A 24,132-nucleotide genomic window follows, 5' to 3' on the forward strand; every position below is an offset into this window, starting at 1 on the left:
CGACGTTGCTAACACTGCTCCACAAAACGCCATGGCCAAAAACCTTGCTCTCCTCCTCTTTAATTTTCTTAAAACGAGAAGATTGTAATTGTGCTGGCTCCGTTGGGAAAATAACTTTAATATTGCAAAAAGAGCTCTGCTGTTGACTACACTGTTGTTGACATCCATGTTTACCGTTAGCTACTTCCGCAAACAACGAGTGACGTCGTTCACCGCTGAGTACTCTTCTGCGCATGCGGGTCACTTCTGGGTCTTTTCACGTTCACACAGGAGATCACAAAAGGTCGCATTTAATTGGAAATGTAAACAGCCTTGCAAAAAAATCAAATTTTTTTCAAAAAATCGGATTTGAGCATTAAGTCCTGCAGTGTGAACGTAGCCTTTGCTGTGGGGATAGAAATAGAGTTCATTCAATGTGTTTTAAGATAAGTCATTTTTTAAACTTTGTAAAGAGAAAACTGTACTCTTTGTGCTCTTCAGAAGTCTCTCTGTGACAAAATCCAGCTCCATGGGCTTTTACGCTGTTGTTTCTAACACTGCCTTTAACATTTTGAACCGCCTGCTTGATTTAATGTGCTAACCATAGAGGTCAGTTTATCCTTCTCATCTGAGCCACAGCGTCTCATTTCGGCCTCCTCTAGGTGAGAGCTTTCTCTCCTCTGCAGAGCATCAGCCTTGTAATTTATTCTGACAGCACACTGATACGCTTGCTAATGGCCTCTGGTCTGGCTCAGACAAACTCTATCCATTATTATGTATTGATTGACAAGGACGCTGAAAAGAAGGGCATTGTGTGGGTTTGGAAAGAAGCAGGTTTACAATGTGTGCTGCGAGGCCGTGTTCTGTTGGTCTGCATAAACAGTTTTCTTTGGGGGAGTCGTGGCCTAGTGGTTAGAGAGTTTGACTCCTAACCCTAAGGTTGTGGGTTTGAATCTCGGGCTGGAAATATCACGACTTAAGTGCCCTTGAGCAAGGCATCGAACCCCTAACTGCTCCCTGGGTGCCGCAGCATAAATGGCTGCCCACTGCTCCATGTGTGTGTTCACAGTGTGTGTGTGTGTGTGCACTGCTGTGTGTGTGCACTTTGAATGGGTTAAATGCAGAGCACGAATTCTGACTATGGGTCACCATACTTGGCTGAATGTCACGTCACTTTATCTCTCAGGCTCAAATTGTTGCATTCTGCATCGTTGCCACAAGAGGTGCTATCATGAGGATTTGTAACAGTCCTCTACGTTCAGTTTTCTCTTTCTGCTCAACAGCTTTGCTGGGGGAGGTAAGAGAGTTCATTTATCTGAATCCAGTTTGTTAACACCTCTAGTTTGTCTCTGTTGCCCCCAAAGTACTGAATTGTAGGGTTGCACATTAAGTATGTCGAGAAGTGAAATAGGCCTACATAAAAATATATATATGTATTATTTCTAACTCTAAACAGATGTTAACTTGTGCCAAAAACTGTTCTAGGAGTTGCAGTTTTGGCTGTCTGGGCCACGTCAGTGACGGGTTTTGAGGAGGCGGATGGGACACGCGAGGGCAGATGGGCACTTTGAACACGGCTGTGGCTTCAGAAGCAGGTTTTATCTCCAAGGGGGTGGATGGATTGTGAGGCTGAGGTTCTACACATCAAACAAACTAGGAATGACCATCACTGACACATGCATAATATCAAAGGGTCTGGGAGAGATGAGCGAAGCATGAAAGCGTCTGAAGATGTGCGATTCTCGCGGGCTGTCGCTGTACAGTCTCAGTCTCCCACTGGACCTGCTGCTGCTGCTGCTGCAACAAACACAGAGGCTCAATGGCCTTCATGTACTAACATGTAGATAAATATACAGTGCAAGCCGACACATATCAAATTACTCCTCAGTCTCTCATGGGTTTTATTTTTATGAGTTCTCATGTCCTAGGGCATGATTCTCCGTGACCTAAAAAGGAGTCGTTCTTTCTTTCTTTTCTATCTCAAAATACTTATGTTTCGTAATGGTACTGATACAAATGAAGTGGACTTCATCCAGCGAAGTGTTTGTGTTATGAAGGAGTTTGGAAAGTGCTCTGATAATCATTTATCCTTTTCGTTCATTCATATTCTTCTCCTCTAACAACAGCATTTGTGGCATAACCACAGAAATTAAGGATAATCACAGTAGATTAAATATAAAAAAGCTGAGTTACAATGGAGTTTCAATGTGGCAGGCAATAGACAATGCATAATATACCTTAATGTATTTGAGTAAAAAAACTGTAAAATTATTGCAATTTAAAATAACTGTTGTTTTTTATATATATATATATCCCCATGATTGCAAAGGTATAATGGCCTTGGGAATAGGTCAAAAATTTTTTGTCCGCCATCCCTAGTTAGAAACAAATAATGATGGTAAATTTGCTTCCATAGGATGTTATTGGACGAGGTACTGTAATATTTTTCTCTCCACGTTTGGTTCTTTACATGCTTTAGTCTATAATGTTCTGTGGCCTTTCACATGTTCTCAGTTGTTTTTTTGTTTTCTTTGAAAGAAAACAGCTTTCAGAAAGAACAGTGCAATCAGAGATCATTCTGTTCGTGTATTTGTTCTCTGCTGCAGGTGCACAAGTGTGTTTGTGGGTTCACATTTCAAGTGTTCAGTCTTTTCAGCTCTTTCTTTCCCAGTTCTAATTAAACACACGTCACACGTGATTAAACAAGCTCATGTTTGAAGAAAGAACCACAGAAAGGTGAGGTAGGAAAGAGATGGCGTTAATAAACAAATGTAGCTCCAGTACTCGGGAAAGCAGAATTAACAGGGAGCACAAACTGAGGAGCTCAAAATGAAATCAAATAAATGTCATCCTAACCTCCACTTAGCTGTGATAACCCTAGATAACGACAGATTGCATAATGCATCGCTTTTAGCTATTTATTTCATAGCTGAAGTTTCCATGCTGGTTTGAGGACACAATCCTCAGAGATTTCTGGCAGCCTTTGCTGGTTTTTTTAAATACATTTGGCTGTAGCTTGTTTATGTTTAGTTTTTTTTTATTGATTATGGCAGGATGGAGTATTTTTAAATGTGAAAATCTATTTTCTCTCAGCTCATAACAACTCTCATTCGCAGGCAAAGGCCAAGAGTGCATTACAAGAGAAGCTTGTCCTACGCACATTTACAGATTCATAATTAGCTTTCTGTCATGTCGTCTCTCACTCTACGATTGTAACTACAGTACTGTCCCAAATATTCAGTTCTTACACCAACTCAGCTCAACCCAGCTACACAAAAGTGCAATCTTGACAATGTCAGCAAACAGCAAGGATGTGCCTGCAGTAGTTTTTGTGGGGGAACGTGCTGAAGAATTGTTTGGAGAGATGTGGGCAGCAGTTGAGCTGACACTTTGATGGCTGGTTGGGAATTTTTTTTTGTTCTTAATTGTCTTCCCACTGCCTCACCCTCCATTTGCACTGTTTAGTTTTGCAGTTGGATATTGCTCACTGCTTTTCTCTTTAGATAGTGCACACACTTGGCAGCAAAAAATTTTTAATTAGGTTTTAAGTTTTAAAATTGATGGTAGCATCTGTGACTTATTGTTGCAGACTTGTTGAATACCACAGCTACTGTCTTGTAATGTGCATTTAAGCTTAATACATACACCATATACAACAATGACCTCTGGTACCTTGGTATCAATAAAAAATTTGATGTGTTTCACTTATTAATCTATTTTGTAATAGATTCTGTTTCTTTTAAGGAAATAAAATTATGATTTTGGGTTTAGGAATTTAGTTCGTATAAATTCGTGTAATTAAAAATGTGTGCTGTCAAACAATTAATCGCATCCAAAATAAAAGTTTTTGTTTACATAATATATGTGTGTATATATTATTATGCATGTATAAATACACACACGTACAGTAAATATTTTGAAAATATTTAAATGCATATATTTATATTATTTTATTTTATATTATATATAAATATTTAACATATGAACATAACATATGTTTCATGAATATAAACATGCATGTGTTTGTATTTGTATATGCATAATAAATATACACAGTATACACACATAATGTAAACAAAAATGTTTATTTTGGATGCGATTCATCGCAAATAATCGTTTGACAGCACTATTAAAAATGACAACATACCCCACCCTGGTGGTGGACTCAGAGTTTATACAAAAAATATGATGACGATATTTCATGCTTACTAAGTTTCAATGATAACTAGATTGAGAAGTCTGAAAGAAAAAGTGACAAAGCCTTGTCTGAAATGTTAAATAGTCTGAAGTTTTAAGGAATATAAAGTGACAAAAAGAGTAGCGAATAAAAAAAGAGATGGACTGATAGATAGAGCAGCATGTTTTAATCTGGGTCAGGTAGCAAAGTTTCCAGAAATTATGAATTAGTATATCATCATTTCCTACCACCAGTGCATCAAACAAACCTAGTGTGCGCAATTAAAAGATCGCCTTTATTATTAGTGCAGTTTATAACATTTTAAAAAGCAGAATGAGGTTAAAATTCTTTAATGACATTGAAACTAAAGGCGGCTAATCTGTGATCATGATATACTAGCAACAGATTAACAGCAGCCAAGCCAAGCTTTCACTGGAGCAGTTCAGTCAAAGCTAAAAGCAGCAAATCTTCACAGAGCTGGTTGATGTTAGCAAATAGTTAGCAACACTGGGCTTTCAGTCATCCATTTAGAATGAGAAATGTGGTCAGCATGGGCACACAGTCTTAGCCAAGATTAGCTAATAGTCACAAACAAGAGCCAGTTTTCCTACACCTGCGCTAATGACATTAACTCCGGATACACAAGCTGATCAATCCACTAAAGACTTTGGCCAAAGCCATCAACCACAATTAAGAGATGACAAACTCCATCCAGTGTGTGGTGATGGATTTTTTTAATTTAATAATTTGTTTGAGCCGAACGTTTTGAAAGTGACTTTGAGTTGAAAGTAGCAGGCCCGATGTGCTCATCAGCACGCCGCGGAGATCAAGTCGGAGAGGATTAAAGCTTGCGCGTTATGGAGCATGGGTATTTTTAACCACTAAGTGCTAATCTCTAATGCTGGATTTCTGATATGTGACTAGCTGAGGACTGATTCATGCCGCAGGTTTGAGTTCAATGCTATGATGGCTAGCTGAACAAAGCATGTGTGCAATTTTATTACTTTGCAATTCACAATCGTGTACGTGTGGAGGAAAGTTCACACATGGCACACTAGATACTATTCACTGGTTTTATAAATGGCTAGTCCTTGAATTTCAAGTGCAGTGTAGAGTGTATCATTTGTTGCTTGCTAAGCAACATTATAATTATTAGTTTGTACTTAAGATTAATGATTTGAACCTATAACGGAGGATTGATGTCCATGCAATGATAATTAAAAGGGTCCCATGTTGTTTTGTCCAAGGTTGCTATTTTTGATGACTGTGTCATACATAATAAATATTAACTTATTAACTGAATTTTCCTAAATAATGACATTCTGTGCACCACTTTCACAGGTACACAAGCATGCACACATTCTCACACAGTCAACAAAGGTGACACACTTTTCCTGGAGCTCACTTAATTTTTGCCGTTTTTGTCCGTATGAACCCACACCTAGGTCTTTCTCAATTTATCTTTCCTGTTCTCACTTGCTTTCCCCACAGTCAGGGTTGTAGCTAGGGAATATATATTTTTTTTAATGTTGGCCCCACTACACCCCACTGCACATCATACATTATAAGATTTGGGCATGGAGGGCCACATCTGATGCCATGCCTTTTTAATGAAATAACAAAACAGAAAATAAATACATACATACATACATACATACATAAAAAGGGGTTCCCTGCTAGCATGAATACATCATGGAGATGTCAATTTGATGTCTATGTGCATTTACATGTGCATGTTGTCGTTTTTTCTTATATATATATATATATATATATATATATATATATATAGTGTTTGCTCAACTGCAATATGTCTCCAAGATGTTTCCTTTCAGATGTCATATAGACATTTAGAAGATGCCTTTAAGATGTTTATGATTTACAATGAATCTGAAAAAGCTTTGGAAGATGGTTATCAAATGTTTGTAGACAACAGATATTTTCCTGATGAAATGCTCTTCAAAATGCATCTTGTAGACGAACGTGTGCCTAGGTTTTTATTGGACAGCAGCAAAAGCAATAAAAATGTGGCTTATTTTATATAAATTTGTAGGCAATACAAAGTCCATAAATTTTTTTTTACATCAAAATGGCATTAAGCAATTAATAACTTGAAACATTGTTTTAAAGGGGTCATATGATGCAATTAAAATTTTTCCTTTCTCTTTGGAGTGTTAAAAGCTCTTGGTGCATGAAGAAGATCTGTAAAGTTGCAAAGTGTAAAGTCTCAAATACAAAGACATATTTATTGTCAGAGTTAAGACTCTGCTACGCCCCCCTAAAACAGCTCATTTAAACACACCCCCACATGTCTATGTCACTATGTGGAAATATTTGTGAAATGCCGCCCAAATGTTCACGCAAAGAAAGAAGGCATGAATAGTGTAGAAGCAGTCATGTCAGGGAGATGCTTTGTTTATCTGGTGAAAGCAAAAGCACTTTATTTGGCCTTCCGAAAGTATTCTCTGTATATTATATAATATAAGGAAATACATTATAGTGCAGAAATTGTTCAGCCAGTGCGCACTGGTATAATGACATTTGTTGTGTTCACTAGTTGGGACCTTCGATTTTATTAGGTCCCTCTCCTTTTTGTAGCTGACTGAGCAGAAATAATTAATAGACTAAACCATTTTTATGGAGGGGAGAAAGGCGATATTTGGAAAGCATTGGATTGGATGTTTTTGAGGTTATCATTAAACTCTTGGGCATACAAGCTGACTTTGTAATATACCAAAATGATTTGTATTAGAGTAAGAGAATATATAACTACTGGATTTAGTGGGCCCCTTGGTCAGTGGGGACCCCTATAATTGTGACCTCTGAGCTCTCACCCAAACATCTGGGTCCTAAAGGGTCTTATTGATACTGTCGCTGATTTCATTGTATCTTTTCATTGGCTTTCCAGGTAAGCACCCCACTATCCAACTGACCAAACTAGTAGCAATAACATCTACTCACTCTGGAGTCTACATGAACTGTTTTTTAAATCTTAAAATGCCAGTCAAATATGTCAAGGCACCCGCTGCAGGCTATTATTTCTTCTCTCTCTTTCAGCTTTCTGAGCCATCAGTCTATCACTGATGTCAGTCGCAGACTGTGTCTTGTGGTTTTGCTCACACAGATGTTCTCTGTCCTCAGTCAAGTCAGCTGTTCACACTTAACTGTAAAGAGGCACTTTTAATTATAGCATCCTCTCATTTATAGCTGTCAATCATGTTCGACACCACAGGCCTGTTATATGTTATGATGATAAGGATAACAGACATTATTTATTGCATAGTAATGCACCAAAAATGGATTTCATTAGGAAGAAGTATTTTTGCCAAAGAAAATAAAAGGTGTTTGCAACATCCATTAAACAAAGACCTCAGTACTTATTTGTTAGTTAGTGAATGCAGAGAAGAGTAAAGCATCTGTTGCATTAGAATCTATCAGATAACTGGATGTATGGAGCAAGTAGACAGACAGATAGAAGAGTGGGCGTTTTATTGGAGGCCAAGAGTGAACTGAATGAGTCAGTCATTGAGTATGAAGTACAGTCAGTTATCAGCTCTCCATTCACAAGCTGCCCTGCTTCCATCAGTGTTTCTGTGGAGCTCCTAACCCTCGGCCGTTGATGGTACAACATGTATGTAAATGTCCATATGTTTTGGAATTTCGTAATTGCTCTCAGAAGTGAATAATCCATCATCGTACCTCAGACAAGTCATTTTGTCTGATTTAAGCCTATTGCTATTGAGCCTTTTGAAGTTTTGTGAGTTTCATTTGCAGTGGATCATTTACCATTTAAATATTAACTTCTGGTTGATTGCATTAACACCTCTTTTGCTCTGTACTAGGACATCCACACCGCAGGTCTTCACAGTTGTGATTTTATGGTTGGTCAATTGTCAATTCAGTGCTGTCTGAATTGAACAGATTACAGTTTGGTGTGACCCACTTGGGCCACCAGCGCTGACTGTGTTCCTTCAAGCCAGGAATAAGTAAACAGGGACAACATTCGTTTCTCATTACACACATAACATGCTGTTCTGAGAAGAGTTTCACCCAATCAATGAGCCATTAGATATCCAAATAGGCTTTTTATTGCTAATTGCTAATCCTAGTTTCCATCTCATAAAGGCTGTGCAGACATCCATTCAGATCGCACCTGTATAAGAAGCAAATTTAAGGTTTAAAAAAAAAAACATTGTACTAAATGGCTTCTTAATGTCTTTGTAGCTCTTTATTTTTTTCTCAATTCCTAAAAATCAATCAATCCTTTCTTCCCCAAGGCATCAGGATCAAAAAAATCATTGTTCATCATTTGAACGATCAAGAAACTTATGACAGATTCACCAGCAATTCGAAGCTTAGTTAACTTCATTTACTCACCCTCATGTTGTTCCAAACCTGTATTACTTACGTTCTTCCATGAAACATAAAAGAACACCAGACCAAAAATTACGTTAATTCCTGTAAAATCTTTCCATTTGCCTTGGCTCTTATTTGCACTTTTGAATTCAAACTTGGTATCATAGGCAATTCCAGACCTATTTAGGCTTTAGCCCCCCTAAAAATCTGCGGTTAAGCTGCCGGCGTCCTTAAAAATCTGATTATCTTTATTTGACATTTGCTGAAAACAATGGCTGCAGTAATCTACTTGAGGTTATTCCCCTCTGAAAGTGCAACCAAATACACCACCACCCATTAAACATCTACTGACAAATGCCTTTTTAATTGGTTCATTAAAAAATGGTCAGTCGAGCAAGACTTAAACCTTCAAATCACACTTTAAGCAAGATATAATGATCTGAACACAACATCTCATATTCATGAGCTCACGGATCATGGGCTAAGCGACTTCATGAGTAGAATTAGAAGACATGCAAGAACCAAATGCATTTTTGCATCAATGACACCATTCTTATGTTAAATATATGTAAATAATTTGTATTCATTGCATATCATATAATTTATATAAGTATTATATTATAAATGTATATGAAATCAAAATGATATATACATATATCAAAATTAGAGAACAAACTAAAATGTCACTGTTTAGTTATGTGTTTTAAGCAATGTTTTAAGCAAATTGCATCAGTTGTTTTCTGAAGCACAGTATAAAAAACTTGAGATATTTGAAAAAAAAAAAAAACTCTGATCAAAATTAGAGAACACTTACAGATACCTCCAATTTATAGGCGTTAATCTGGCGCCTGGTGCCAGTTTCCTTAATTATATGACTAACCCTATTTAACTGGCAGCATTCCTCCAATTTTCACTGAGATTTTAAAATTGCGGGCTGCTCTAAGGTGACTGAAACCCTCTGACAGGAGGTTGTCCAGATGAAGGCTAAAGGGATGACCCTTTCAACCACTGCAGGAGAACTTGGTCATTCCAAATCAATGATTTCGTGAAAATTGCAGCTTTACAATGTTTAATGTTTAAGAGATGTCAGACTGAAGCATCTCATGAGCAGTAAGAATCAAAAGGCTAGACTCACCTTTGCTGAGGAGCATGTTGTGTGAAGAGAGAAGAACTGGTCCAAAGTTTACTTGAGTGATGAGAGCAAGTTTAATTTATTTGGGTCTGATGGGGAACTTTGTTGTGTAAAGAAGTAAGTGAAAGGTGGAGGAGGAAGTGTCATGCTTAGGGGAATGTTTTCTGCAGCAGGAGTTGGGACTCTTACATAGCTACAAGTGAACGCAAATGTTTACCAGAAACTTCTTCCCTGCAAGCAAATCAGCCTATAAATTTGAGCCATTAAAGCAGGTAAAGCAGCCCTTGACGCTAAGAACATCGAAATAAAAAAACGACCAGCCCAGAGTCTTGATATAAACCCAACTGAATATCTTTAGAGACAAAGTTATGGCTAAGAAACCCACTACAGTTACTATGGAAGAGAGTGGAAGAAGAGTTGACCAATATCAAAAGAGCTGAGTTGACTTTCTGTTAAACATCTTTTGTGTTTCACATGAGAAAAAAATAAATATGGATTTGGAATGATATGAAGTTGAGTAAATTTTCACAGAATTGTTCTCTATAAACAGCTTTTTAATATATAAGTACTATGGAGGCTTGCTGTGTCATTTTGCTCTGACAGCTGCACATAAGCCACCAATGACAGTAATTTGTCCACAACTGTGAGTTACTTCCAAATGCACCTGAAGTCCCCGAGGCAAGGTACAAAAATAGACAACCCCTGTCTTTTTCCTCTCTGAGAAAATATGAAATGTTCACAGAGTGCTCAACATTTTCAGAAAATTTTCTGGATATGTTTAGAACTTATTTTTTCTTGTGGTGCATCCGTCCCTTCCAACAGCAAAAACTGATGGGCAGAGCACAGTCCACCAGTCACACACACATTCACAGTCAGAGAGGGTGGTCAGTCAATCCTGAAAATGCATCAAACTAAATGGAACCCCTGGAGCTTTTAAACTTCTCGACTCTGTCAAGAATACAAATTAACAGGGGGGAAAAACTGAATCAAAAGAACTGAGTTAAAATGTAAAGTACATGTTAGCATACACTGAGATATACTTTATGTTCTTCTAACTGCTGACTCTACTCATGTAGTCCTTTGAAGCCAAAGCCTGGGCACAAAAAGTACAAGAACTACTATTTCGACAAAAATATCATTGCACTACTGTTATTTTGCATATAATACATTGTTCAACAATACTTTTGCACACTCATCCAACTGTATTTATTACCACTGTTCTCACGTCCCTGCTGTTCATAATGTATATATAATCCTTCATTGATCAATAATGTATATAGTAACTCCACTGTACATTCAGTATATCATAGCTTTACTTACTCTGCACTTTTATGTATATAAATATTCTTGCACTTCTGGTTAGATGCTAACTGCATTTCATTAGCTCTGTACTTGTACTCTGCATAATGACAATAAAGTTGAATCTAATCTAATCTAAAAAATGCAGTTCACACATCTTGAGCTCTCTCATCTGCTCATTTCAGAGATTCCACTTCCTGTTAAATGCAAGCCTTCAGAGCACAACACAACGAAACCCAGCTTTCAGATGCCACTAAACACCATAAAAATACTACTGAAAGCATCTATTAAAAATATTAAGGACACATTCAGCATTGGTCAGCTGGGGAAAAATAAACAGCCTATCTACAGTTGTTGTTTTTTTACAGAAGAAATAAACTAAGGTGTCATTCATTATACAGTATTTTAAATAATGGTTGAAATATTTGTGAGGAATTCACATAATGACATTAGAACTGTTTAGTCTTATATGTATTAGAGTGAGGTCCAAACACCTGAGAAAACATTCAAAATCTGAGATTTATATGTATATAAAAAGAATTAAATTGGACCACAAATTGTTAGACCACTACTGAAAATCCTTGTATTTACTATTTAAATGCATGTTCAAAAGTTGTTTTAAATTATTTCAATTTCATTTTTTTAATTTTAAATTGAAATAATATATATTTATTTTCTATTTGAATATATTTTATAATGTAATTTATTCCTGTGATGACAAAGCTAAATTTTCAGCAGCCATTAGTTCAGTCTTCCATGTCACATGATCTTTTAGAAATCATTGTAATATGATGATTTGGTGCTCAATTTTTTTTTTTTTTTTTTGCCACAATATAAATGTCTTTACTTTGATCACTTAATGCATCCATGTTGAATGAAAGTGTTAATTTCTTTAAAAAATTACCACAAACTTTTGAATGGTACTGTTTAAAGTACTATGAAAATAATGTTTCTTTTTTTTTTTTTTTATGGTGCCATGACAAACTTTTAAAGAATATTAGAATATGCCAACTGCAAATATCATAAGATATACCTGTGTCACACAGGTACACACAGGCTGTGTGTGTGTGTCTTTGACTTCACAGATTGTCTTTTTGGCTTCCACCCTTTCATACTGAACTCCTGGCTCTTGGCTACATCAGTACGCATTGGGAAACTTTCAAAGGATGCACTGTCACTCACTCACTCACCTGCTGCCAGCTGCATCCACCCGCAGATCTTATACACAGTGGCTGTGCTGCAGAAGAAGAAGAAGGCAAAGGAGCCAATGCAGGAGAGGACCAACACCATGGACATCCCAATGAAGAAGGACGCAGCTTTGAAGGCGCTAGACGGGATAGAGCCAAACTCTGTGAAGCTCCCCTGGCACGTCAGGTCCCGGGACACTCCATTCCCTATGCAGTAGTGAAAGAGGCCGAAGTAACCGGCCTGTGGTGTGTCCATGCCGTCCCCGATCCAGTAGGGCTGAACGAAACATACCACGTTGACGATGGCGAAGAGGATGGTGAAGATGGCCCACAGGACCCCGATGGCACGAGAGTTCCTGACGTAGTTGGTCTGGTAGATCTTGGCTGCCTCCGTGGCTGGGAGCATCGCTGCAGGTGTCCCAGGGATCATAGATGGATTCAGTACTTAATGGATTCAAACAGGACTCAGGTCCCCAATTGGATTCAACCTTGACTAGGTTTACCCTGTATTTAGTCTGGATTCTGTTCTCAGGCGCTCTCTGGATTCAACCTTGATGTTTGAATTCAGATCCTAAGTGGACTGAATCTAGATTTAGGTTCTATTTGGGTTCAGTTTGGGCTCAGATCCACTGTGGATTGGAACTGCATTCAGTCTTATCTGGATTAAGTTCCTATCAGAATCGAGTCTATATTCTGGTCCACTCTGGATTGAATCTAGATTTAGGTTTTATCTGAATGTAGTTAAGTTTCAGGTCCTGTCTGGTTTCAGTCCAGACTTAGGTCCTTTTTTGGATACAGATCCTATTTGGATTGATACTGGATTCTGGTTAGATCTGGATGAGATCTAGATTTAGGTTGTATCTAGATTCAATTTGGATTTAGATGCGCCGTGAGTTGGCAAAGCAGTGAGCTTCTTTATGGATTCAGTCAGAATTCATATCCTATCTGGATGGAGTGGATTCAGGTCCTATCCAGACTCAGTCTAGATTTAAGTCCTTTATGAATTCAGTCTGGATTGAGACTGAATCCAGGTCCCGTCTGGGTTGATTCTGGAATTAGATCGTGTCTGGGTTGAATTTAATGTTATGAATTCAGTCCAGACTCATTCCACTCTGCATTTAGTTTAGACTCTGGTCCTCTGTGGATTGAATCTGGACTCGGCCCTCTCTGGATGTTGCCTGGGGTGCCACCTAAACTCAAGTACAGACAGAACGGCTCACAGATGTCACAATAGTCTAAGCAGTTTTAGTGCCAGATGTCACAGTGATTCGTTCAGCGTGGATGTGGCAGTCTGTCCGTGATTCCAATGATGTTCTCTTCCAGCTCCCTTCTCATTCAGCCTCTATGCATCCGCATCATTCAGCCAAGCAATCTTATTAAGGTGAATAATCACACTTGGGACAGCAAAAATAATGACTAAACTCAAATGAAGACAGCTCATTTAAAGAAAACGCATTCCAGTGCAGCGGAGATAATACTCCCAGCGGAAATGTCATATGAATACTTAATGATGACCCGAATCAATTAATAATACTGAGATGGTTTGCGAATTCCCAAACCTTAAGAGATTAAATACATTTATCTATTCATTTATATATAGGCCTATGCCTATATGTATATATTTATATATAAACAATGATCTACCTTACACAGTCCAAAGGGTTGTTTCCATGAGGCTATTACACGATATAAAAGACTTTCCGTGATAAATCTGGCTGTTGAGTTTAACAGAAATAACAGATGTTCGAATGACGACACTTGCACTGCATCATATTCTGCCTGTCCATTCCTCTCAGATTGAACGCAAATATCGCTCTCCTCTCGGCTGCTGGTTTAACGGTGTACCGCTGCTCCATCCGATTTAATCCCGTGCGCACATCTCAGAGAAATAAAACAAATTATAGCTGACCACAGTGAAACGCTGGGATGAGAATCATGCCGCGCGTGTTGATCGCAATGAGACGCGCTCGCGGGGATGGAGTGCGCTCGAGCGAACAGCGCAGATTTCTGGCACACCCGAGTATTCAGTCTGCGTCTGTCACTCCCTGTCCGCATAGCAGATGAAGAGACGCTTGCGTGCCTGTGGAATAAATGCAATCCATAAAATCATATCTAAACTCATAACCTGTGTCTCTTTCGACTTTCAGGCTGATGATACAATGGATTCTCGGTTTTAAACGTTTAAAAATTAAATCCGAGAGCGCTGGGATTTAAAACGCCACGAACTACAAATCCCAGACCCTTGTCCGGAAATGACGCGGGCTCCTGACGTCACTCGTGAACAGCGCGGGCAAACTAAGGTGACGTTCTCTGTTCCTCAAAAACGGAAAAAATATATAACGTTCGTTTCTCAAGTAACGTTATATGTATTTATGATGTATTTTACTAGTTTCTATTGAAAGGTGGCATGTTTAACGAAGTGTTCTGTTGGTTTGAACACGTGTAAATATTATTAACAACGTGCTCTTGTAGTTTTAGTTATCCATTGCATCAGATGGATGTCTGTGCGTCGGCTTTCTGTCCCTTTCAGCGTTTTTAGAGAAGCGTTTAAGATCAAGTTTAAAGATCCGCGAGTTCTACGTCACTAACGTTAAAGTTTTTCAAACCAAGCACGTTTTCTAGGAGCTGAAACGTTAGTGCGATAAACTACAACACGTGAGTTTGTTGTTTTTGAGCATGACACTAATACAGGTGTTTTATTGTCAACAGAGGATGTCTGTGCGGCTGCAGTGTCCCGGTTACCCCGAGGACACACTGCGCTCTCTGGCTGACAGACTGCCGTGCAGAGACACACAGCTGGAAACACTGCTCCAACTCATGGGACAGGTCAGTTAAACACCTGTGGTTTGAAGTTGTTTATTTATCGTTACATGGGTTACATTTTTATGTAATTATTATTGAATTAAAATAAATTAAACATGGGTGATTTTTCAATTAGAGGCACTACTGTATATGGATTACTGGAAAAAAAAGCATCTTCCAGCTGTGTGTGATATTGATATCGTTAAATACTAAACCAAGTTACACATACTGCCGTTCAGGAGGGATCAGTAAGATTTATACGTTTTTTTTTTTTTTTAATAATTCTCTTCTGTTCATCTTGGCTGTATACAATTTATTCTTGCGGTGGAAAGCTGATTTTCAGCATCATTACCCCAGTCTTCAGTGTCACATGATTTTTGAGAAATCATTCAGATATGCTGATTTATTATTAAATGTTGTAAAGAGCTGCACTGCTTACAAAATATTTCTATTTTGAATAAATGCTGTTCTTTTTTTAACGAACACCCCCAAAAATATCACCGGTTCCAAGAAAAAAGAAATACATAGCAGGAAAACTGTTCCCAATATTGATAATTAATCAGCATTTAAGAATGATTTCTGAAGCATCATGTGACATTAAAATTCATCTGTGCAACACAGGAATAAAAACCATTGTTTTAAATTGCAATAATATTTCACAATTCTCTGTATTTATCAAAGTTTTCTGTATTTCTGGTCAATTCAGCCTTGATGAGCAGTAAGAGACTTCTTTAAAAAAAAAAAAATTACAAATCTAACTGATCCCAAACACACACAAACGGATATATATACATATATATGTATGTATGTGTGTGTGTATGTCTGCAGTTAATGAGAGCTGTGGTTTCTGTGTCTGTTAACAGCCAGATCAATACAGTTATCCTTCAGTCTTCATCTATGGCCACAGAGCAACAGGAAAGAGTCATGTGGTGCTCTCCGTCATGAAGGATCTGGAGGTAAGATCGTGAAAACCGGATATTTGGAAAGTTGTGGTTCAGAAACCTGTAAAAATGCTAATTTATGGAATACACTACACAACTGTTTACATTTTGAAGGAGTCGCTCTACTTCCTGAAATTCAGAACCAGTCTGTTGTTGTTGTTGTTGTTGTTTTTTTTTCAGTTAGACTTGACGGATTTCACTGAGAATCTCTTAGTGAATGACTAGCTTTATTAGCTCCAGACTATGAATGTGTCCAGTCGGAGGACATCAAACATGTATTAAACAAACACATTATTTTCATTTGTCTTGTGACTTCTACAGCTTGTTGTGTTTTGAACAACATGAAAGTCTGGTTGTATGTGAATCTTTAGTCATGTAGTGTACGATGACTAGTTTTCCTCTGTAACCATTCACAAACTAGGCATGTGTATACTCCCTAGTGCTTTAAAAGTGACGTAGTGTGTGGTGTTTTGTGTGTGTTTCAGCTCCCCCATGCGTCCGTGGACTGTGTTGAGTGTGTGTCCAGTGGGCTTCTCTTTCACCAGGTGTTGTCTGCCTTCTTTGGGCCCGATGCTGCAGCATTGCTTCCCCGTTGCCCGTCTTTGTCTGATTTTGTGCGACTGTACAAACAGATGAGCTCTAATTCACCTGCCACTCAGACACGCTATATAGTGAGTTTATTTAACATGTATGTACTATGCATATACATATATGTAGTATAAAATTGATGAAATAATGTTACTTGATGTGATACCATGTTATATAATGTCCCTGTAGATTCTGGACCGAGCTGAACGCCTGAGAGATATGGATTTCAGTCTGCTTCCTGCTCTTCTGCGCCTACAAGAATTGGTATGGGCTCAGTTTGACTAATGTTTTACTGCATTAAGTACAATACCTGTTCTTTATATAGTCTTATGTCTGATAAGCCAATTCTCTTTTCTTCCTTTTTCTTTATCTGACCTCTGTTGGAGACTTGAGACTTTATAGAGACTATTTTGTTAATAGTCATTGTTATACATGAGAGTTTTAGCTATCTATAGACTAACTGAACCTGTTCTCACACTTTGGCAGGTCAGTGATAACGTGACCGTCATCTTGCTCAGTGAAATCGTGTGGGAAAAGTTTCGACCCAACACTGGCTGCTTTGAACCTCTACTGTTTCATTTTCCAGACTACAGTAAAGGTAAGAGTGTAAGACCATCAGAGTTAAAGACGGGTATCAAATGACGGTTTTTGATGTAATTTTAGCACAAGCTGAACAGTGAGGTCATGTTAATATAAGTGAAGATCAAATTTATCAATATCCCAACGTTTTATCTAACAAAGATTATTCTGCTTTTTCGACCTACTGTAACACAATCAAAGGCTCTCGACTGAGAGAGCATTAGTATTGGGTGCAAACAGGGCCAGGGATATTTAATACTTGAATGGATGAATGAAATGTGTCTAAAATCCCTCAGCGGAGCTTGTGCAGATTCTGTCTTGGGATCATCACCCATCCTACACACCTGAGCTCTACGCGTCCTACATAAACATCCTGCTGGGGGTCTTCTTCTCTGTATGCAGAGATCTGAGAGAGCTCAGGCACCTGGTGAGATCATACTTGCCTTTAAACTACCTTTGTGGCAGTTTTTATGATGTAGCATGTGCTCTTCAACCAGTAGAATGTCTCTAGCTTTACAAAGACACAATACATTAGGTGGTAATACTACTAAATACTCTAAATACACTGTTTAAAATGTAATTTTAACAGGCTGTCCTGAATTTCTCCAAGTTTTGTGAACCCCTGGAGAAAGGAGAAGGTAAAATATTTAAACACGACTGAATGCTTCCATTTAAAATTTCCATTTAAAGGCTTGGTATAGCCAGAAATGTAAATTTTATAATCCGTTCACCCTCATGTTGTCTGAAATCTGTATTCTCATTATGTTGAATGAATTTGATTCTCTGCGATCTGTATTCTTATTACGCCGAACATTGATTGATCCTGTGCAGTGAATGGGTGCCATCAGAATGAGAGACGAAACAGCTGATAAAAGCATCATAATAGCCCACAAGCAATTGACATGACTCCAGTTCAAATAATGTCTCGTGAAGTCAGAAGCTGAGCATTTCTAAGCAACAAATGCAGTATTACGGTGTTTTAACTTTAAACCCTCGCCTCTGGCCAAAACACTAGTCCATAATCCATAATAACACTTCCTCCAGTGAAAAGACCTGTCCCTTGTTGTCTTCTCCCATCAAAACTGATAGATTTGTTTCTTACAAATACGCAGCTTTTCACTTCACTTCTTCGTTAATTGATGAACCGTTGTCTTCCGATGATTTTGGACTCTCATTCTGACAGCACCCATTCACTGCAGAGGATCCATTTGTGAGCAAGCGATTTAATGCACTCCATATCTGTTCTGATGAAGAAACAAATGTATCTATATCTTGGAAGTGTGAGTAAATGTTCATTTTCGGGTGAACAGTTGTCCATCAGCTTTCCTGATCCATATGCCATTTTTTTGTGAAGGCCACGGTAAAAATGAAGTGCTTGATTTTAAAATGAACTGTCTTGATTGTCACTTTTGAGTGACCTTCCCCTTTAAATATAATAAACTCCCCGTTTTTGTGTCAGCACAGTGTTTGAAATAATGTTTTCTTGCTTCCTTCAGCCAAAGAGAGTGATATTCACAAGTTATGGAAAAACATCGAGCCTCATCTGCAGAGAGCCATGCAGACGGTTTACCTCCGAGAGGTGTCCAGGTCAGTTAGTGCTGTGTGATTTCTCAAGAGTGCTTACAGTTGAGATTGTGTGTCACAGCAGTCACTGAGTGTTTGTGTGTTTGGTTTACTCTAATCAGCGTGCAATGGGAGCAGCAGCAGATGGATGAGAAGGAGGCCACGACCCTCAGAGGTACACAGACAGACAGACACACACACACACACACACTCTGCATGTTCAGACAGACCAGTAGAGGCCTCAGTCATGCCCTCAAGGACCATCTTCTGGCACTGCTAAGGGCTGCTTAAATTGAGTCCAGTGCTTTCTCTAGGATTGACTGCCAAGATTTCTACTTTTACCAAACATTAGCCGATGGGCTTCACTGATGGGTCATATTTCACAAAAATGTGAAAGTGGTGTGTTTGGCAAGGCCAGTATCATCAGTGTTGTTGCTGTTATCATCAAACTAAAGGTTAGGGATTTGAACAACCCTACTCTTACAGGGGAAAAAAAAGTTTTATTGCATCACAAATCTTAAAAGTATAATAGAAAACAACAACTGTATTTGCTGATAATTTAATATTAAATTAAGTGCACTTTGTAATTCTGTTTATCGCCAACACTAAAAGTTCATGATTATAATAACTGTCATGTTATTCTATATTACTACATTTTAAATGTATTAAATTGTGTTTTCATCATTAGAAATGTGTAATAACAAATATATTTACGTACATTACATGAAATAACATGAAAGTATTTTTTAGTTAACCATAAACGCTTGTCAGTACACTTTACCCATAAATCAAGGACAGTAGAATTATGAAATTATATATATAGATGTACTGCTCATAAGTTCTACTCATGTGGTTAAAAAAAGCACTCTTAAATTCTATAAATTCTTATTTTAATTTATTTTAAATAGTTCAAATTAGTGTCACAATGTATATCCAGATGATATACACAAATTTATATTTCTGTAAGTACTTTACATGAAGTATGATAAAGAGTACTACTTTTTCACAGGAGTAATCATTCGTTAATTGATACACCATAATTAACTAAAATGTGATGTTATAACAAAAATCTTCTTAAATTGTTCTTGAAACATTAATTAATTTTATTAAAAAAGTTAAATTGCAGACAACTTTTTGAACATTAATTTTTAGACTTTACTCCTCTTCCTGTAGTTTTATCAGCACACGCTCACATAGAGCTGCCATATTACTCCAAGTTTCTGCTAATTGCTGCATACCTGGCGTCCTTTAACCCTGCCCGCACAGACCGCCGCTTCTTCCTCAAGGTGAATCAGAGCGTTCTGATCTTCTCATATTATCTACACATGACTTTTCATGAGTGCATCTTCTGTACGAGTCATGTGATCACTAAAAAAGGCTTGTGTTTGCTTCAGAGTCACGGGAAAATAAGAAAGACTAATTTCTTGAAGAAACATGAGAAGGTGAGAAGTTTGCTTCTGTTGCTTCTTTGTTTTAACTCTGTTTTTCCTGCAAGCTTATTAATATAATCTTATCTTTTTTCCCCCTTTGATTTTGTCGTTTTGCTGCAGACTAGTAACCATCTGTTGGGACCGAAGCCTTTTCCTCTTGACAGAATGATGGCCATATTCTACAGTGTGGTTGATAGCAGAGTTGCACCCACAGCCAGTATCTTCTCACAGGTGATAAACTATGCCATTCATTTTAATCCTCTCATTCAAGGCCAGAAGACATGAGTTGTGATCAGTGCTGTAGCACAGTAAGCACAAGCAAAGCTTGGAATCATTTTGGACACTGGGTGGCAGTGCTTCGTCTTTTTTTATTTTTATTAATTATTTTGTCAAAACGTCATTAGCTTTCCTTGATAAATTAACAGCGTATTTTGGATAGTATTTAATAATCCATTTTAAAACTGTGACTTCCAGGCCTTTAAAAATAATCAACATAATTTTGAATCTAGAGATTTTTTTTTTTTCATAGGTTAGATAGCAAGCATAATAACCTTATTTGTTTTTTAAAGTGAACTGCTTGTGTGACTCATTGTGTGACATTTACATTTTAATAACTTTTTTAATAAGTTTCCTATGGGACACAAATTGGCGGCCCAGAAAGCTTTAATAATCCATCAAATTAAATATTCTAATTGTAAAATAATGAAATCCTTATAACACATATTGAATGCATAGTTTGTTTCTGTCTTGCAGATTTCGTCACTAGTTACTCTGCAGCTTCTCTCTCAGGTGGGGCATGATGACCAGCTGGATTCACCCAAATACAAATGTTCAGTTTCACTGGACTTCATTCTTGCCATCTCCAGGTGTGATCATTTTGTACTGAAAACTACTTGGTTACATTTTGTTCCTTTGTTCAGTGGCTCAGGAGATGAGTCTGTAAAAACCTAAACAAACTGGGAAAAAAAAGTTTTATGAGCTTATATGTAATGTAAGTTTTTTGAGGTAATGTAATCTTGTTAAATTGGAATTGGTATTGAAAAGGTATCTTTCAGGAAGCTTGTATCAATATTTTTTGAACAATACCCAGCCCTGCATATAATAGTTTGGTTGTGTGCTAGTTTGTTGACTATTTCTCTGTTTTTCATTCTAGAACTGTAGGCTTCGATGTGGTGAAGTATCTGTACGACTTCCTGTGATCCTCTTGCAGTGGATATAAACCAGGCATCCAATCAGACAAAATCACATGGCTGTGAATAGACTGCAGGATAAAAGATGTTACAGGAATGTCCTGCATTTATTAGTCCAATCAGATGTGCCCATAGGAAAATACTCCCAGTTTATACAAGAGACTCTTTCCTCAAAGGGAAATTTGATGTTTTTTTTTGTTTTTTTGTGGTAATGTGTGACAACTTAATATTGGTCTAATAAATTACTGTATAGTTTGATACAATAATGGGTCCTCTTTACTTTTCATGCTGTACTGTTTAAAGGTTTGGGGTCAGTATGATTAAAAAAACTTTTTTTTTTTTTTGAAAGAAGTCTATAATGCCCACCATTTGATCAAAAGTAAAGTAAAAATTGTGCTTGTGAAATATTATTACCAATTTTAATAGTTTTTAAAAAGTAATTTATTTTTGTGATGGCAAAGCTTAAATTCCAGCAAGCATTACTCATTGATGAATAGAAAAAAACACAATTTGTGTGAATTAGAAATACTTTTTGTAACATTATAAATGTCTTTACTGTTGCTTTTTTATACATTTAATGCATTAAACAATTTTTTTTTTTAAAGTAAAAAATTACTCCAGATTTTGAAATGACGTGCATAATATATATTTTTCTTAAAGAAGGGGCTCTTATGTGTGCTCTGCGCAAAGTGTATTATGCTAAGAACCAGTACAAACTCTACTAGTAATTGATTGTAGTAAATAATTAATTTATATCTATTAGGCTTTATTCCCATCTGCTGATGTTCATGCAGTGTTTTTGCAGCATGATGGCTGGCATAACATCCCTCCCAGACTTGACGGTAATACCACTGCTGCACAGGTCCATTCAGCCACATTTAAATGAGTGAGATACCTATATTGCAATATGTTTTGTTATTTGGATCCTTTGTAGAAGAGTACAGGTGCTGGTCATATAATTAGAATATCATCGAAAAGTTGATTTATTTCACCAATTCCATTAAAAAGTTCAACTTTTATATTATATGAATTCATTACACACAGACTGATATATTTCAAATGTTTATTTGTTTAAATTTTGATGATTATAACTGACAACTAAGGAAAATCCCAAATTCGGTATTTCAAATTTAGAATATAACTTAAGACCAAAACAAAGAAAGGATTTTTAGAAATCTTGGCCAACTGAAAAGTATGAACATGTAAAGCATGAGCAAGTACATCACTCAATACTTAGTTGGGGCTCCTTTTCTGAATAACTGCTTCAATGTGGCGTGGCATGGAGTCGATCAGTCTGTGGCACTGCTCAGGTGTTATGAGAGCCCAGGTTGCTCGGATAGTGGCCTTCAGCTCTTCTGCATTGTTGGGTCAGGCATATTGCATCTTTCTCTTCACAATACCCCATAGATTTTCTATGAGGTTAAGGTCAGGCGAGTTTGCTGGCCAATTAAGAACAGGGATACCATGGTCCTTAAACCAGGTACTGGTAACTTTGGCACTGTGTGCAGGTGCCAAGTCCTGTTGGAAAATGAAATCTGCATCTCCATAAAGTTGGTCAGCAGCAGGAAGCATGAAGTGATCTAAAACTTCCTGGTATAGGGCTGCATTGACCTTGGACCTCAGAAAAGACAGTGGACCAGCACCAGCAGATGACATGGCACCGCAAACCATCACTGACTGTGGAAACTTTACACTGGACCTCAAGCAACATGGATTGTGTGCCTCTCCTCTCTTCCTCCAGACTCTTGGACCCTGATTTAAAATTTATTTTCATCAGAGAACATAACTTTCTACACTCAGCAGCAGTCCTGTCCTTTTTGAAGCGAGATGCTTCTGATGCTGTTTGTTGTTCAAAATGGCTTGACACAAGGAATGTGACAGCTGAAACCCATGTCTTGCATACGTTTGTGCGTAGTGGTTCTTGAAGCACTGACTCCAGCTGCAGTACACTCTTTGTGAATCTCCCCCACATTTTTGAATGGGTTTTGTTTCACAATCCCCTCCAGGGTGCGGTTATCCCTATTTTCTACCACATCGTTTTCCTCCCCTTGGCCTCTCTATTAATGTGCTTGGACACAGAGCTCTGTGAACAGCCAGCCTCTTTTGCAATGACCTTTTGTGTCTTGCCCTCCTTGTGCAAGGTGTCAATGGTCGTCTTTAGGACAACTGTCAAGTCAGCAGTCTTCCCCATGATTGTATATCCTACAGAACTAGACTGAGAGACCATTTAAAGGCTTTGCAGGTGTTTTGAGTTAATTAACTGATTAGAGTGTGGCACCAGGTGTCTTCAATATTGAACCTTTTCACAATATTCTAATTTTCTGAGAAACTGAATTTGGAATTTTCCTTAGTTGTCAGTTATAATCATCAAAATTAAAATAAATATCATAATATATAATATATCAGTCTGTGTGTAATGAATGAATATAATATACAAGTTTAACTTTTTGAATGGAATTAGTGAAATAAACTTTTTGATGATATTCTAATATATGAACAGCACCTGTAGCTCCACTCAGAGGACTGGCCTCTTCATACTTTTGTGACAAGATGGCAAAGTTGTCATGAATGAATCCCTATCATCCTCTCGGATGCAGACAAACACAAACCAGAACAATGACTAAACGAAGATCTGGGAGAAAGCAGTGTAAGTGATTAATTTAAATTTTGGTCTCTTAATTCAGCTTTTGAGTGGTTACTGATGCTGCATCTGACTCACAAGGTCTCCATGGTAATAGATTGGGGTTGTCATAGAAACTGAAGGACCACAGTTAAGAAGGCTCCAAATGCGAGTCATGCTTTCTCACACACTGTGACGTAGTTTTAATAGGAGGAGGAGGCTTGAGACACAAGGGCAAAGGGTCATTTTGGTGTTGGCATTTAATTAATACATGCATGAACTTACACCAGTG

The 24,132-nt window shown here is 37.7% G+C and overlaps 2 protein-coding genes across 5 annotated transcripts in view; one reads left to right on the forward strand and one right to left on the reverse strand.

Annotated features, from left to right (window-relative positions):
* lhfpl3 (LHFPL tetraspan subfamily member 3) overlaps positions 1-14,204 on the reverse strand; it is a 31,919-nt gene extending 17,715 nt beyond the window's left edge. Inside the window, exon 1 of the mRNA XM_052577348.1 lies at positions 12,131-14,204. Coding sequence (XP_052433308.1) covers positions 12,131-12,557 — 427 coding nt within the window. The 5' untranslated portion in view covers positions 12,558-14,204. The remainder of the gene's footprint in view (positions 1-12,130) is intronic.
* orc5 (origin recognition complex, subunit 5) lies at positions 1,696-21,807 on the forward strand. Of its 4 annotated transcripts, none has more exons than XM_052577311.1 (15): positions 1,696-1,809; positions 14,837-14,953; positions 15,793-15,885; positions 16,356-16,541; positions 16,648-16,722; positions 16,945-17,056; positions 17,334-17,464; positions 17,627-17,675; positions 18,534-18,624; positions 18,723-18,775; positions 19,774-19,886; positions 19,995-20,042; positions 20,151-20,261; positions 20,784-20,896; positions 21,184-21,807. In XM_052577311.1, the coding sequence occupies exons 1-15, from the start codon at positions 1,711-1,713 to the stop codon at positions 21,227-21,229; spliced, it is 1,437 nt and encodes a 478-aa protein (XP_052433271.1). In that variant the 5' UTR covers positions 1,696-1,710; the 3' UTR covers positions 21,230-21,807. The 4 variants fall into 4 exon arrangements, with proteins under 4 accessions (XP_052433271.1, XP_052433280.1, XP_052433297.1 ...); XM_052577320.1 differs by lacking the exon at positions 1,696-1,809 and adding an exon at positions 14,281-14,427; XM_052577337.1 differs by lacking the exon at positions 1,696-1,809 and adding an exon at positions 14,457-14,481.
* Positions 21,808-24,132: the final 2,325 nt, after the last annotated feature.

The sequence above is a fragment of the Carassius gibelio genome, chromosome A4, assembly GCF_023724105.1.
Source record: "Carassius gibelio isolate Cgi1373 ecotype wild population from Czech Republic chromosome A4, carGib1.2-hapl.c, whole genome shotgun sequence".
Classification (NCBI taxonomy): domain Eukaryota; kingdom Metazoa; phylum Chordata; class Actinopteri; order Cypriniformes; family Cyprinidae; genus Carassius; species Carassius gibelio.